General features: G+C 44.8%; 1 protein-coding gene across 1 annotated transcript in view; it reads right to left on the bottom strand.

Moving 5' to 3' along the window:
* Positions 1-12,953, bottom strand: part of SDCBP2 (syndecan binding protein 2) — a 44,577-nt gene that overhangs the window by 20,380 nt on the left and 11,244 nt on the right. Inside the window, exons 2-5 of the mRNA XM_078651706.1 lie at positions 7,005-7,085; positions 4,522-4,603; positions 3,823-3,923; positions 1,521-1,682 (exon numbers count right to left, since the gene is read on the bottom strand). Coding sequence (XP_078507832.1) covers positions 1,521-1,682; positions 3,823-3,923; positions 4,522-4,603; positions 7,005-7,055 — 396 coding nt within the window. The 5' untranslated portion in view covers positions 7,056-7,085. The remainder of the gene's footprint in view (positions 1-1,520; positions 1,683-3,822; positions 3,924-4,521; positions 4,604-7,004; positions 7,086-12,953) is intronic.

Raw genomic sequence — 12,953 nt, 5'->3', positions numbered from 1 at the left:
TCTTTTGTTCTTCCCCATATACATCTACTTCTAGGTCAAATTCTTTTCATTTCTTTATTTATTCAAGAGTTTTATATAGTAGAGGGGAGGGGGCATGGAAGTAGAGAAAGGGGGACGAAAAGAAGTCTGTCTAAGGGCCGGCTGGGTAGGTGACGACCAAGGAGGGATTCCACGGCCCATCTCCCCTATAGCTAAACCTTTACACTCAGCTGTTTGCCCCATCGACGAGAAACGTGGCCCTTTTTTTCAGTCCCACTCTGAGAGTGGAATCCTTCATCATAACGGCCACTGCATCGAGGTACCAGGACAAAAGTATACTTAAGACTGGTCCACATACACCTTGCAACAAAGCCAATGTGTTTACCAATCTACTAGTACACAGTAAATTGGACTACTGCAATAGTATATTACTTACTCTCCCTGGACAAAGTTCTAGACTTTAGTTAAGACTCATGTATAACCTTCCTAGTTGCATCAAACCTCGTGTTACTGTCACTAGGCAGGTTCACTCTCTGCCAACATCAGGGCTCTCTACAAGGCCTAACATTTTCATATGCATCCATGGAACTTCATCCAACTACCTCTTTGATTTCACACCCTGGTATTGCATCTCTGCTCGTAACCTGTGATCTAATCCACATTTCACTAACGTCACCAGCCTTCAGTACAGGAGTTCAAAGCAACACTAAGAAATCAACTCTTCCTTCTCCTAGGCAATCAAGGAGAATTGTAGCACAGAGACTTCCTACAAAACAATCACGGGAGGCAACCGGTTTCTACACTACTGTGTGTTGCTTGCCTGTGTCCATATTGCACTTACAATCCTGTTTGTCTTTTCTGTTTTCTTGGAGACAACAGCATTCCTAACTCAACCCACATTCAACAATGCTGGGAGAAGAAATCTGGGGCCTTATTTATGAAGACCTTGCGCCGCCGGTACGTCACTTTTAACATGGGAAAAAGTGACGCACCGGTGGCGCAAGGCATTCATAAATGAGGCCCCTACTCTTTTGATTGACAATCTGTCTTTTGTGTAACATTTCAGATCGAAATGTTATTTGCTGTGCCAAATTTATAAATGAATGATGTAGCTATTAGTAGCTACCGCCCCCGCTTCCCCCCCACCCGACGCCATTACACACTGCATAACATTAGCCCTTCCAGATTTATTACAAATTCATAGTCTCCAAATCTGACTGGCATCTGGACTGTGTTCCAAAATAGCACAAGCACCACTCAAAATAACCCCTCATTCCATTCTCTTTCAGCTATCCTATAGTAAGCAGGGAGTGTATCAATGTGTTTGAAACAATTATAACGTTTAGAGGTTTATCCTGGGTGTGCCTTGCTTGGTGTGTTTTGAAGTAGTGAGTGACTGACGACAAGCTGCAAAAACAAAGTTTGCTTTCAGCTCTTCCTGTACAAATTACAGGCTGTACCAAAGTGCTAGTCCTGGTATACATTCCATACTATGACACACTTCGGCTCCACTCTTTGCCCAGGAAATGTACTCCACTCACCTTGTCGATGCCAATAAGGCGAAGGCCCATCTTGCTGTTCTCGTCCTTGCACAGAATCACCTCCCTGAGGCCCTGCTTAATCTCTGCTCTGCACAAGCCAATGTTGTTCCCAGTCACAGGAGCCACCATCATGCCATGTGCTGTTGGCCTTGTGGCCACCGTCTGCCAAAACAAAAAGATCAAGGGATAAAGGATGAACATGGGCTCAGAGTGACAGATACCTGCAGAATAGATGTATCCACTGTGTATCAAGATGCCTTCCCAAATCCCTACACGGTTGGGTGGTGTCACCCATTTAATTTTGCATGCTTGGATTTAAGTCTTCTTTTGAGAACATGTGGCCTGCTAGACCTAAAATGATTTTGAATATTTATGTTTCAGGGGAAATGAACAAACAATTGTGTATGCTTTGGGTTTTCAATTTACTGTGTGCCCTAATAAAAGTGACTTTTGCCTGAGAGAAGGGATGGCATTATTACTTCACCATATGGACGCGGCGCCAGCTGTGCTGGGAGGTAGTTAGGGATCCGATGTGGAACAAATGGTTTATTAAATGTCCCACCACTTCTCATCACAGTGGCCAATTCACAATAGGGCCTCTCAATAAACACGTCTCAGTAAATGGAAAGACCTCAAATATGCTACCTTCAGCAGCAAACCACCTCAATAATAACTGCACAAAAGGAGGACCTCAGTACACAGCCACCAGAAAGAGATCATCCAATCACAACCATTCCAAAGAGAGGTCTCTGAGCACACAGCAGGAAGAAACCCCACTAAATACAGAGCGTGACGAGAGGTGCAGAGAGACGCAAGCAAACCTGTCCATCCTAAATCACCCACGGTCCATACACCATCATCAGATTCAAAGTTCTGTGACCGATCACCATAGCACAAGAGCGTAGAAGCAAACGAAAATGGCAACTCCAGACACAGACGTCATAAGAAGCCCTGCCAAAGAAGACTACCAGCCTAATACAACGGAGGCTTAGCTCTTTCTTAGCAAAGTAAAGTATATGTCCACTAAAGACATCGCACTAAAAATATAGGTGCTCACACCAGCCGCATGTCAACCTGGAAGAAAGGTCAACCACAAAAAGCAAGTGTGAAGACAGCCCGTCCAAGCAAAACAACTATGAAGAAAGTAATCTAAAAACAGGCATGGTGCAAGGCCACAAAGCACAACCCATGGAGAGATGTACTCCAAGGACACCCAGTAAAACATAATTTTTCAAAACATGCCAAGCAAACTTCGGAGTTCCAAACTCCATGACTATGAGAAAATCCTCAATGCACTACAGCAGTGTTCTTAACACAACCAGCAGGAAAAGACCTTTCAAACATAACCACAATATAAATACATTTATATTCGAAAGCGATTCCGGCCAAGCCTATGAACACACCATGCATAAACAGAGAAGCTCAATATGCATTCATATTGAAGAGAAGCCAATGAATACAGCCCGCACGGAGAGAGGCGTCTTGATTAGAACAACTGTGACAAGTAGCATGAAGGAAAGCTTCCAAACGCACCCCGTATACTGAGTGGTGTTTCGGACAAGGCAATCAAGGACAGAGCTCTCTCGCTACTCGTACATATGAAGCATCCCTCCAAATGCTCATTGTGGAGAGGAGCTCAAATATCCCAATAGGAGGCCAATTATTTTGTTTGTTAAGTGCAGATATACCCAAACTTACCAGAAAATACAATAACAGTTAAAGGAGTATTAACTAGGTTTTAGAATTTAGCAGACTTGATTGTGAACTGACAGGTATGCAACAGGACGGGAGCAAGATGTTTAATCCTGCAGCAACTTCAGTTTGAAGTGCTGCATCAAACGTCCTACAGAAGGAGAGTTGCAAGTACGGAGTTCTCAGCAGTAAATTCTGCAATCTGGGGATGTTTGAGGGGTTCACGAAGGAGGTGAGCTCTATGCTGCTCCTCCAGCAACCAAGTTGTTAGTGGAGCTCTGATGGTTGGTGGAGGTGGATTGATTTGAGAAAGCTGGCTAAGGTTTCATGTGTTGAGTGTATGCAGCTGGAATGCGTCGATTTGGTGGCATGGTGTAAAATGTACAATATCATCGAATGATAAAACTGGGTAGTATCTGCTTGCAAGATTCCTATCATTTGTAACACACAAAATGCATTTAAAGGTCCAGAAACAACCAATTTGAAACAGAAACACGCTTCTTGCAGCACAAACTGTACAGGGATGCATTAACAGAGTAGGTGTTGAGAACAACCCACTTAAAGGGGGCATGGAGCTTCACAGGTAAATAGTGGACCGGAAGATACGTACACTGTCTCCCGCTGGTAGCAGGGCCAAGTTCATCTGGACCTCCTCGCTGGAGAGGGAGAGACCCATGTAATTGCACAGTTCACCCAAATTTGGGTACAAGCCTGAGAGGAAGGAAGAAGAGAAGAGTTATTGAACTCAAGATGATGAACTTAAAACAGGAAAAGTTCTGTTTTCCAAGGTCCTCAATTCGCCATCCAACCCTCTCCTGAGCTCTCCACTCGCACTCTACCTGGACAACGCATTCCTTTAAAAAGCCTTTTCAAACTCCATCCATTCTGCTCCACTCCCCTTGCTCGCGCGCTCTTCCCTCCTCCACGTATTCAACTATATTCTGCTGCCCTTACAATCTTGTCTCCTCTCATCCCCAGCTATTCTTCTCTCACCACTGAAACCCTCACTCCCTGTGCATTCTACTCACACACCCTCATAACCCCTAAATCTTCTCCAATAACCTTTCAGCCCTCATCCGTCTCTTAGCCCACTCTTTACTACCATTTTAACCCCTTCTCTATGCCCACATCTGTTTAGCTTCCCTCCTATATCCTGCCGCGGACATCCACTCCTCTTTTCTGCTTCCTATTCTGCTCATCTCAAATGTATCTGCAGGTTTTCTTCCTTTTCTCTGCATCCCTCCTTTGCTCTCCCGCCTGTGTGCTCTGGGTTTGGCGTTTGTCACCCTTCAGAGAGGGTGGTACTCACCAGGACCGTCCACAGCCTGTGGGGCCTGTGGGGCTTCCATAAGAGCAGGCATCTGACTCCTCTGAGCGGCATTGGCTTGAGCCTACACGAAAGACAAAGAGCGAAAAATAATTGACCAAGGGTTGCCTGGGGCCTGCGTATCAAGAGTAGTGTTCTGATTCCATTTCTTCCAAAGTTAGAAACACTTTGGGTACAACTTGGGTTAAAACACAATACATATAAAGCAGAGGAATTTGTGTCACCTGGGACATAAAACCGACCCTGGCCTGCAAATGCTGGTAAATTTAGTCACCACGGATTCAGTTGGTGAAAATCTTCGGCAAGCACATTGAGTGTGTCTCAACTCCCTTATTCAACTTACGCAACACATCCGTTTAATCGGAAGCCACAGTTCTTGTTTTTGTACTTGCTACACATATGGCTCTTTCCAATCTAAATATTAGTTTGCAACTATTATTAAGATACAGAGCATTTTTGTCTCCTTACAACCTAAGAACATATCTCTCGACAATACGGTACAATAAGGGTGGAGACGACTCACAAGAACTCCCCTGTGGAAGTTTAATGCAAACATCAATGACAAGCAGCATGTTAGCTAAGACTTCTCGCATATTGAAGTACAGTAACACACATTGTTAGGAAAATGCCTCCTCATGTGGTAACACATTTAGAAATATACAGACAGTTTAACCTTGTGATTTTAACCACCTTCAATCTGTTTTTGTTGTTGCATTTTTTTTAAGCGGCTAGTTTACATAGCTGGTGTAGTTAGGTGGGTTTTCTAAGCCTTAGTGGTGGCTTATTTCTAATTGTCCCTACTTTCAGAACAAATACATTGCTGTCATCTCGCTTTACTCCATATTTAGGACACAGGGGGCAGAAGTAGCTCTGCAGCACAATTTGGGACCCACTTAAACATGCTATCAAGGAAAATTCAACACACTTAAATCGAATATTATTATTTACAATATTCTCATTATTGGAATTAGTACACACACTTGAACTGAAACCAATCAGTCCTAAAGTGCAAATGTACAGCAAAGCCAAAGATGGAAGAACCACTGACGAAGACAGTTGTTCAAGGACCAAAAATAAAAGAGTGCTTTTTAGCTGAAAATATTTTGTTTTACCATTTTTTCATATTCATGAATAGCTACGTTTGTTTCTTCATTTGATGGTTTGTATTGGATCATTTATATATTTAACTCTTCTATGCTGTAGTACATGATACAGCGTGTATGGTTGCACTTTAATGAGAGTAATTGTACGTATTTATTTATAGGATTTAACACTTCTAAAAATAAACAATAAAAATGACTTAACTTGTAAAACAGTATCCCTAAGGGTGCAGCTGGAGTGTGGGTGCTAAGCCCCAGACATAGAAAGTGAGGGGCAACGTTGGAGAACCGGGACTGGCAAACACCACATTGCCTGAAGCTAGACATCACGTCAGAGGCGTACTCAAAGACGGAGGGTGCAGAGACCAGCCACAATGAGGCCGAATAAGGTGCAGAGGAACTCAAAATACATCTGATCACCTCAAGTGGCAGGAAGCTCCCAAGAGGGGTGAATCCTGCAACTGCATTCTGCACTCTGATCTAACTCTGCAAGAGATGTTCAGATACACTGACTGCTGCCAGGACATCCCAATGGGACTGGAGGAAGGGGGAATGGGGTAGACCAATATTGCAGGTGACACAGAGACAAGACTGCTGTAAGGGATTCGTTCAGTAGTTGACGTGTTGAGCTATAACAATATTTAAATTCAAATGTCTCCCCGTTTGTACAATACAGACCTTAAACTTCGAAAATAAGTGAGACTTTGACTTATCTCTGCTATCTTTATCAAGGGGTTTGATGCAGACTAGTGGGTGTGTAGTACAATAGATCACCTTTTTATATCTTTTTACGCACTAGCTGAGGCACCGTGCTGCAGTCCAATGTAAAGAGGGTCCCCTGCGCACACTTACCCACGCAGCATAAACTTAACAGAAACGTCTTAAAGAGCACATTATGCACTTTTTCTCTCCTTTGAAGGTCACACGGATCAATCCTGGAAGCGGACCTCACCCACATCCTTCCACTGCTTGGCATAGGAGTATTAGTGGACTGTTACCCTGCCTGAGGGCACTATTGGCCCATACCTTGATCCTACTACTGACCCTCAGATGGGAAAACTGGTTGTCTTCCACCGAAGACCACCAGCGGCACTTGACTTGAGAATGGTGAATCCATATTCCAAGGAGCACTAGTCACCTTTTCTCAGAGCCTGCCAAACGATAGGGTCGGAAACCATTGAGCGACCGTGGCCCCCTACTCAAGAGCTCTAGAAGCCTTTGCAGTGGCAGTGCTAAGGTCCTTGTCCTCACAGTAGTATATGTTCAGCATACCACACTACTCCAATCTCTGCTTGCTTCAAAGTTAATCCTTCAGAAAAAAAAACTTGCGCTGATGGGAGCAGGAGAAAAAAGCTTCACAATTACCTGGATGACTCGGTCAACCTTCAGGTCTTCTAGAGATGGATACAAAGACATTTTGGGTACTTCTAGAGACGGTCTTAAAATCTGTGAAAGCAAAGAAACAAACATCAGGCCACGCTTTCCAAGGACATGAAGAGTGGGTCAGAGAAAAAAAAGAAGTTAAAGTGCTGAGTAAGCAGGAAAGGGAACAGAGCACGGGCATGCATTGAAAAACAGGAGTGTGACAGAGATCAGACAGATGCAAAGAAGAAAGAAACATATTGGTGAGGAGAGAACAGTAGAAGGAAGAAGGGAAGAGAGTATCTAGTAGAAAAAATAAAGAAGAAAGTGAAGATAATGGATAAAAGAAGAGAGTGTGGGTGAAATGTGAGTGGGATGTAAAGAGGATATATATGGTGAGAAATTAAAGAAAGATAAGGAAAGGTGGTATAAGAAAGCAGAGGAGATAAAAAAGGAAGCAATAAAAAAAGAAAAGTGTAGGGAAGACGACTAGTGAGGCGGGAAGAGAGGATAGTTATATACAAGAGAACACAAAATTACAACTAAGGGTGTAGGAGTAAAAGAAGAGAGAAAGAGAGCAATAATGTAACTGAAGGTAGGTAAGGAGAAGGAGGGAGCACGGATAAAGGAAAAAGGAAGAAAGAGGTTACAAACATCAAGAATATCGAGGGTGTGAGAGGACAGACTGAAAGACGAGGGGAGGCAAAGGAGATCAGGGAGGAAGTTGTGAAATGAGAGAATGGTCAGTTAGAGGAGTCACAGGAGGAAGAAAAAACAAAAAGAAAAAAAATCAGGCGATGCTATTTATTGTCCTGCCACATCAAGCAAACATTTATTAGAGATAAGTGAACGCAGGCTGGACCGCTCTCGCTCGACGCCCATTTTCCTTGGAAATAACTTGCAACCTTTCAAAATCGATTCCAAGGGACCTTTCAGGAAGTGCGCCAATGCTCAGGGCGAGGCTTCGACCACTATTGACATTACAGGCCCTGGACGGCGGCCATGTTTTCCACAGCAGCACAGGAAATATTTTTGAATTCTGACTGAAATAAGGCGTGCCCCTGGACCCAGGCTCGTGCAACTTGAAGCCAATGTGGTTGCCCACTTCCTTGGTGCCGCAACGCGAGTCGAGGGGGCCTGTCACGAAAGAGACGCCACTCACAGCGAAACATCACTGTGGGTTTTTGTTTTTTGAAACGTCAACACATTTAGTCAGGCTGAGTCTCTTGTTATGCGTGAGACGGTCGTGTGATTTTACTATAAACCCTGGAAGGTGAAAATGTGGCGGTAAAAGGGACCGGTAGGAAAGAGCGAGAAGGCCAAAGTGAGGGCCCAAGAAGATAGGAGGGCGGGAGCAATATAAGGGAGAATATCGCGCGAGGAGGGCAGCTGGGCGGAAGGAACTGTGCCCCCACCCCCATGACCATCACACCACATGAATGAACAGGCTCCCATTGAGGCGGAGCAGGGGTGGTTGGTATGTTATGCTTCAGTTTCTGTCCCATGACTGCAGGTCTCCTGACATAGCAGAGGGGCTTACATGACACGTGAAAGGGATGAAGGGGGGGGGGGGGGGAGTGTTCAAATCCTCAGTCTCCCATGAAGCGTGCTTTTGATGTCTGTCTCACCAGGCCCTGGAGATGAAGGTATTACTATCCCTAACCATATATTATATACGGAATAAAGTAAATCCTCTGTCGTACATTATACGGATATTGAAAAGTGCTGAGAAGTTCAGTGACCATATAGAGGAGCAAGGCAGAAGGCCGAGTTTCTTTATAAGGTCATGGAACCCACATGGGAGGTTCCTTCCCAGGGTCCCTGTTTTTGCACTGTAGGTCAGCGGCACTCTCTGTGCAGGTAAACCCTCAAAAAGCAGGAGGTATGTTAAGGCTCAGATGAGATTTCCTCCAGGCTGGTGTAGTCATGTATAATTATGGGAAGTTTGAGTTCTGGCGTTGTTTCTGAATTTATGCCATCATGCCACTTGGGGTAATTAAGCTGCATTTGTGACAACATTTAGCACAGGAGCACAAGAACAACGCAAACTACCAGAACATGACCGAAGTGTGCCAAAGCCACCCAAACTAATGCGAGGATCCTTTTCACCCTAAAATAAAGCTCTAAAAGTTGGTTTTCCAACTCACAGATTTTTGCCGTATTATGCAAAAAGCAATTTACTCAAATTTCTCCCCCCTTGTTTTGTTTCGTTTCCAGTTCCAGTTCCGGTGTACTTGACCTCAAACATCAGCTCAATTTACACATCAAAAGCAGGGTGAAAGCAGAACTAGTTCAGAGACACATAATATCTATCTGTAGGATCTTACCTTTGAACAGGAATGCAGACACCTGCACTCTCCACCAAGGGCTATCACCCTATTTCTGGGACTGACAGAAAAACACCACTTCACCTTGGTAGAGGGGAGCAACACGCCGCTGATCTCAAAGAACCACCAAAATAACCACATCTCACTGGACTTAACCTTGTGTCTCCGCTTCCCCTAAGGACCTGATGAGTCTTTAGGATGGTATGTTGACATACAAGACTTCCCACCTCCTGTCCTTCGACTACCTAGAACGCAACCCGTGTCCAGTGGCAAGAGGACTTTGTGCAATAAGGAAGATCTCCATGTTGAGATTCCGATCTTCAAGAAAGAGCAAACCATTGAACAATGCTTCTAGGAATGTACCTCTAAGTCTGGATCTCAGGCTCACACCAGAGCTGTGGCTAGCAAAATCCCCCAGCGACTTCTGGAAAAAAGTTTCAATATTATTTTTTTTCCAAATGGTACCTCAACAAAAGACAGTAGTAGCTCTTCTGTCAAGATTCGTCCTTCCAAAAGGTCTTCCAGTGCTCGTGCCAAGCACTTTTTATCCAAACTTAGCCTCTTGGATTGACAAATGACGAGGACGTCAGGCCAAAAGTTCACATTTCCTTCAGCACCGTATCAAATTAACTGCAGTGGTACATGAAAATCTATCCGCCTTCGGTTTCTATTCCTACAACTCACAGTGCTCGGATCAGGAGCTTCTTATCAATTCACAGCCACCCGGGCTGCCAACTGTGTAGTACACGAGTCTCATGACCATGTGCAACCTTTGATGTCTATCCACACGTTAAGCCAGTGATCACCCCAGGCCATATGCGAGACAAACCCTCGCCTTCCAATGAACAAATATGGACTGTTGATCTGGGCACACTTCTGATGGGAGTTCCCACTCACACAGCCCTCTTCCTTCATCGAAAGATTAAACTCGACATGCTTTCATGAATATAAATATATAAACTGCATCTCACCATGCCTCCAAAAGTTAGGTTCTGGCCCCAAGTGAGAACCAAACTCCTACTGCTAGCCTCCAAGGACACCTCATAATCCTATTTACTTTGAACCCATTCAAAGCCAATACACTTAACTGTGCATACCCATACTGCAGCACTGAGCACCCCATCCTGCAGGTGTCCAGCAGAGGTCCACAAGAGCCTGATCCATACCAGGCTTTCTCGATGTCCACACAAGATATATTTGCAAACCATGAATACGATAGAAATCATTTTCACACTCTGGTTATCATGAGAATATTGCATGGTTCCAGCCTCCATGGGTTTATCCTGGCCACTTCTTTAATGCCATTATGTATTAGGTGTTATATACAATGACATGCTAGTTATGGGCAACATATGTAAACAAACCCACTTCACCAGTGGCTCTCAGTCCACCCCCAACCTGGACACAATCAGATTCGAGACACGTGTAAGAAGGCAAAAAGAACTAGGCAACAGACCTTCCCCATTTGTATGCCCTGTGTATGGAATGGCAGTATCTTTCAATTCATGAAGAAGCTGAGGGCACACCTCTTTAAAGGACACTACTTCTTGATGCATAAAATAGTCCACTTCCTTCTCAGAACCCTCACTGCCTACCTAGAATCATTCTCAAATTGCATCTCTGCCTTTGACCCTGTATAGTGCTTTGCTGCCATTCAGCCAGTCTTGCACTATACAAATACCAAATACATACATGCATGCCACCTAGTTCCGATTGCAATACCGGTTTAATGTGTGTATTAGATCATGCTTGCCATGCACCACTGCCCTTGTAGCAAATGCAACCTACGTGCACATATTTGAATGTCCAATGTCTACATGCGTGCAATAACGGTTATAAATACTATTCAAAACTACAAAGCAACGCAGAGTGCTGCATATGTTTAGTGGGCTCATTTGCACTATATATCACCATTTAAAAAAATTAACAAAAATAAAAATATCTTTATCTCATTCCAGCAGTAATAAAATGGTGTGATACTCGCATTTAATCCATACCTTAACACCCGGTCATTTAAATCTCCAATGATTGATTATAAAGTCAAAACTCGCCACAGCTATTTTGCTAAAGCTGTGGAAGTCCACATTTTGAATTAGATCTTGGGGACTTAAGATCACCAACATGTTACCCATTATAAAGTAACAGCCTTACAGAGAATTTTCCTGCGCCTATGTACTCCCCATTGCGTGCAGCTTGCAAGAGCCTTGGTCTGGACCACTGCAATACTGTTTACACCAGGCTTCCAAGGAGGTTCAGCACAAGGCTGCAAAGACTAAAACCAGGTGGCCAAAATAAATTTGGTCCTACGGGACCATCTACACTTAAAACCACCTGTTAAATCACTTCATTGGCTCCCAGCTAATGTGAGGATTGATTTCTAAGGGGTCATTATGATGGCAGGCAGACACCAGTCCGCCTGCCATCATAATGGTTTTAGGACCGCCCGCCAGACGTGCAGCGGTCCCACCGGTGCATTTAGGATGCTCCTGCCATACTGGCGGGCGCAACCTGGCCTTTTACCATCGCGGACGGTGCTGCTGGCTGCGGCACCGTCCGCAATGGTAAAAGAGCATGCACAGCATTACCTTGCACCACATGGCCGTGCCTACCACGTGGTGCATAAAACTGCAGGGGGTACCATGGGTACCCCACCCAGTGCACCCCCACCCCCCCCCACAGAGGGGGCCCACAACGGGCCCCCAAAGCAAATCCCCACCAGCCTTTCCATGGCGGCATCGCCTATCGCCGCCATGGAAAGGCCTGTCTATTCCGACATCCTAATAGGGCAGACGAAGCCTGTTAGGCACCGCCACCATATTAGTGGCCCTGCTCCGCCCGGCAGGCAATCATAACGATTGCCACCGGCGGAAAGGCAAGTGGACGGACTTTGCTTCCGCCGCGATACCCACCGCCATCCTAAAATGGCGGTGAGTAAATCTCTTTACTATAGCGGAACGATCGCCACCACCGGCCCGGCGCTGGCGATTGTTCCGGCATTGTAATGAGCCCATAAGTTCTCAGCAACGTCCAAAAGGCTCGCTAATGAGGGCTATAATGTGTGCAGTAGCCGTTTTGTGAGAGTGGTAACTCACACATTCCAGCTTGCAGTGATCTGATGGCAATGTTGGATACTAAAGCTGTTCGCCAAGGTTGACTGGCCACTAGATAAACCAAAGAGAACTCAACAGACTGTCCAAAATACCGGAGAGAACTCAGACTGGCCATTTACAGAAACCAGAGTAAACTCTAAGAAGTGGACAAAATGGAAACCAAACAGAACTACACACTTGCGACTTAGGAAAACCAAAAGAGAACTCAACAGACTGACCAACAGAGGAAACCGGAGAGAACTCAGACTGTCCATTTACAGAAACCAGAGCAAACTCTAAGAAGTGGCTCAAATGGAAACCAGAGAGAACTCAACAACACACTTGCCACTTAGGAAAAACAGAAGAGAACGCAGACTTACCAGTGGGGGAAACCAGAGAGAACTCAACAGACTGTCCATTTAGTTAAACCAGACAGAACTCAAAACGCCCGCCCAATGCCAATGAAATGACTGAGAGGCTAGGAAAAGCTAGTTTCCTATCAGGATTTTCCCTAGCCTGAGGCATTTGCCATCACA

The sequence above is a fragment of the Lissotriton helveticus genome, chromosome 7 (genome assembly GCF_964261635.1).
Source record: "Lissotriton helveticus chromosome 7, aLisHel1.1, whole genome shotgun sequence".
Taxonomy (NCBI): Eukaryota; Metazoa; Chordata; class Amphibia; order Caudata; family Salamandridae; genus Lissotriton; species Lissotriton helveticus.
This window is presented reverse-complemented; position numbering and strand designations above follow the sequence as displayed.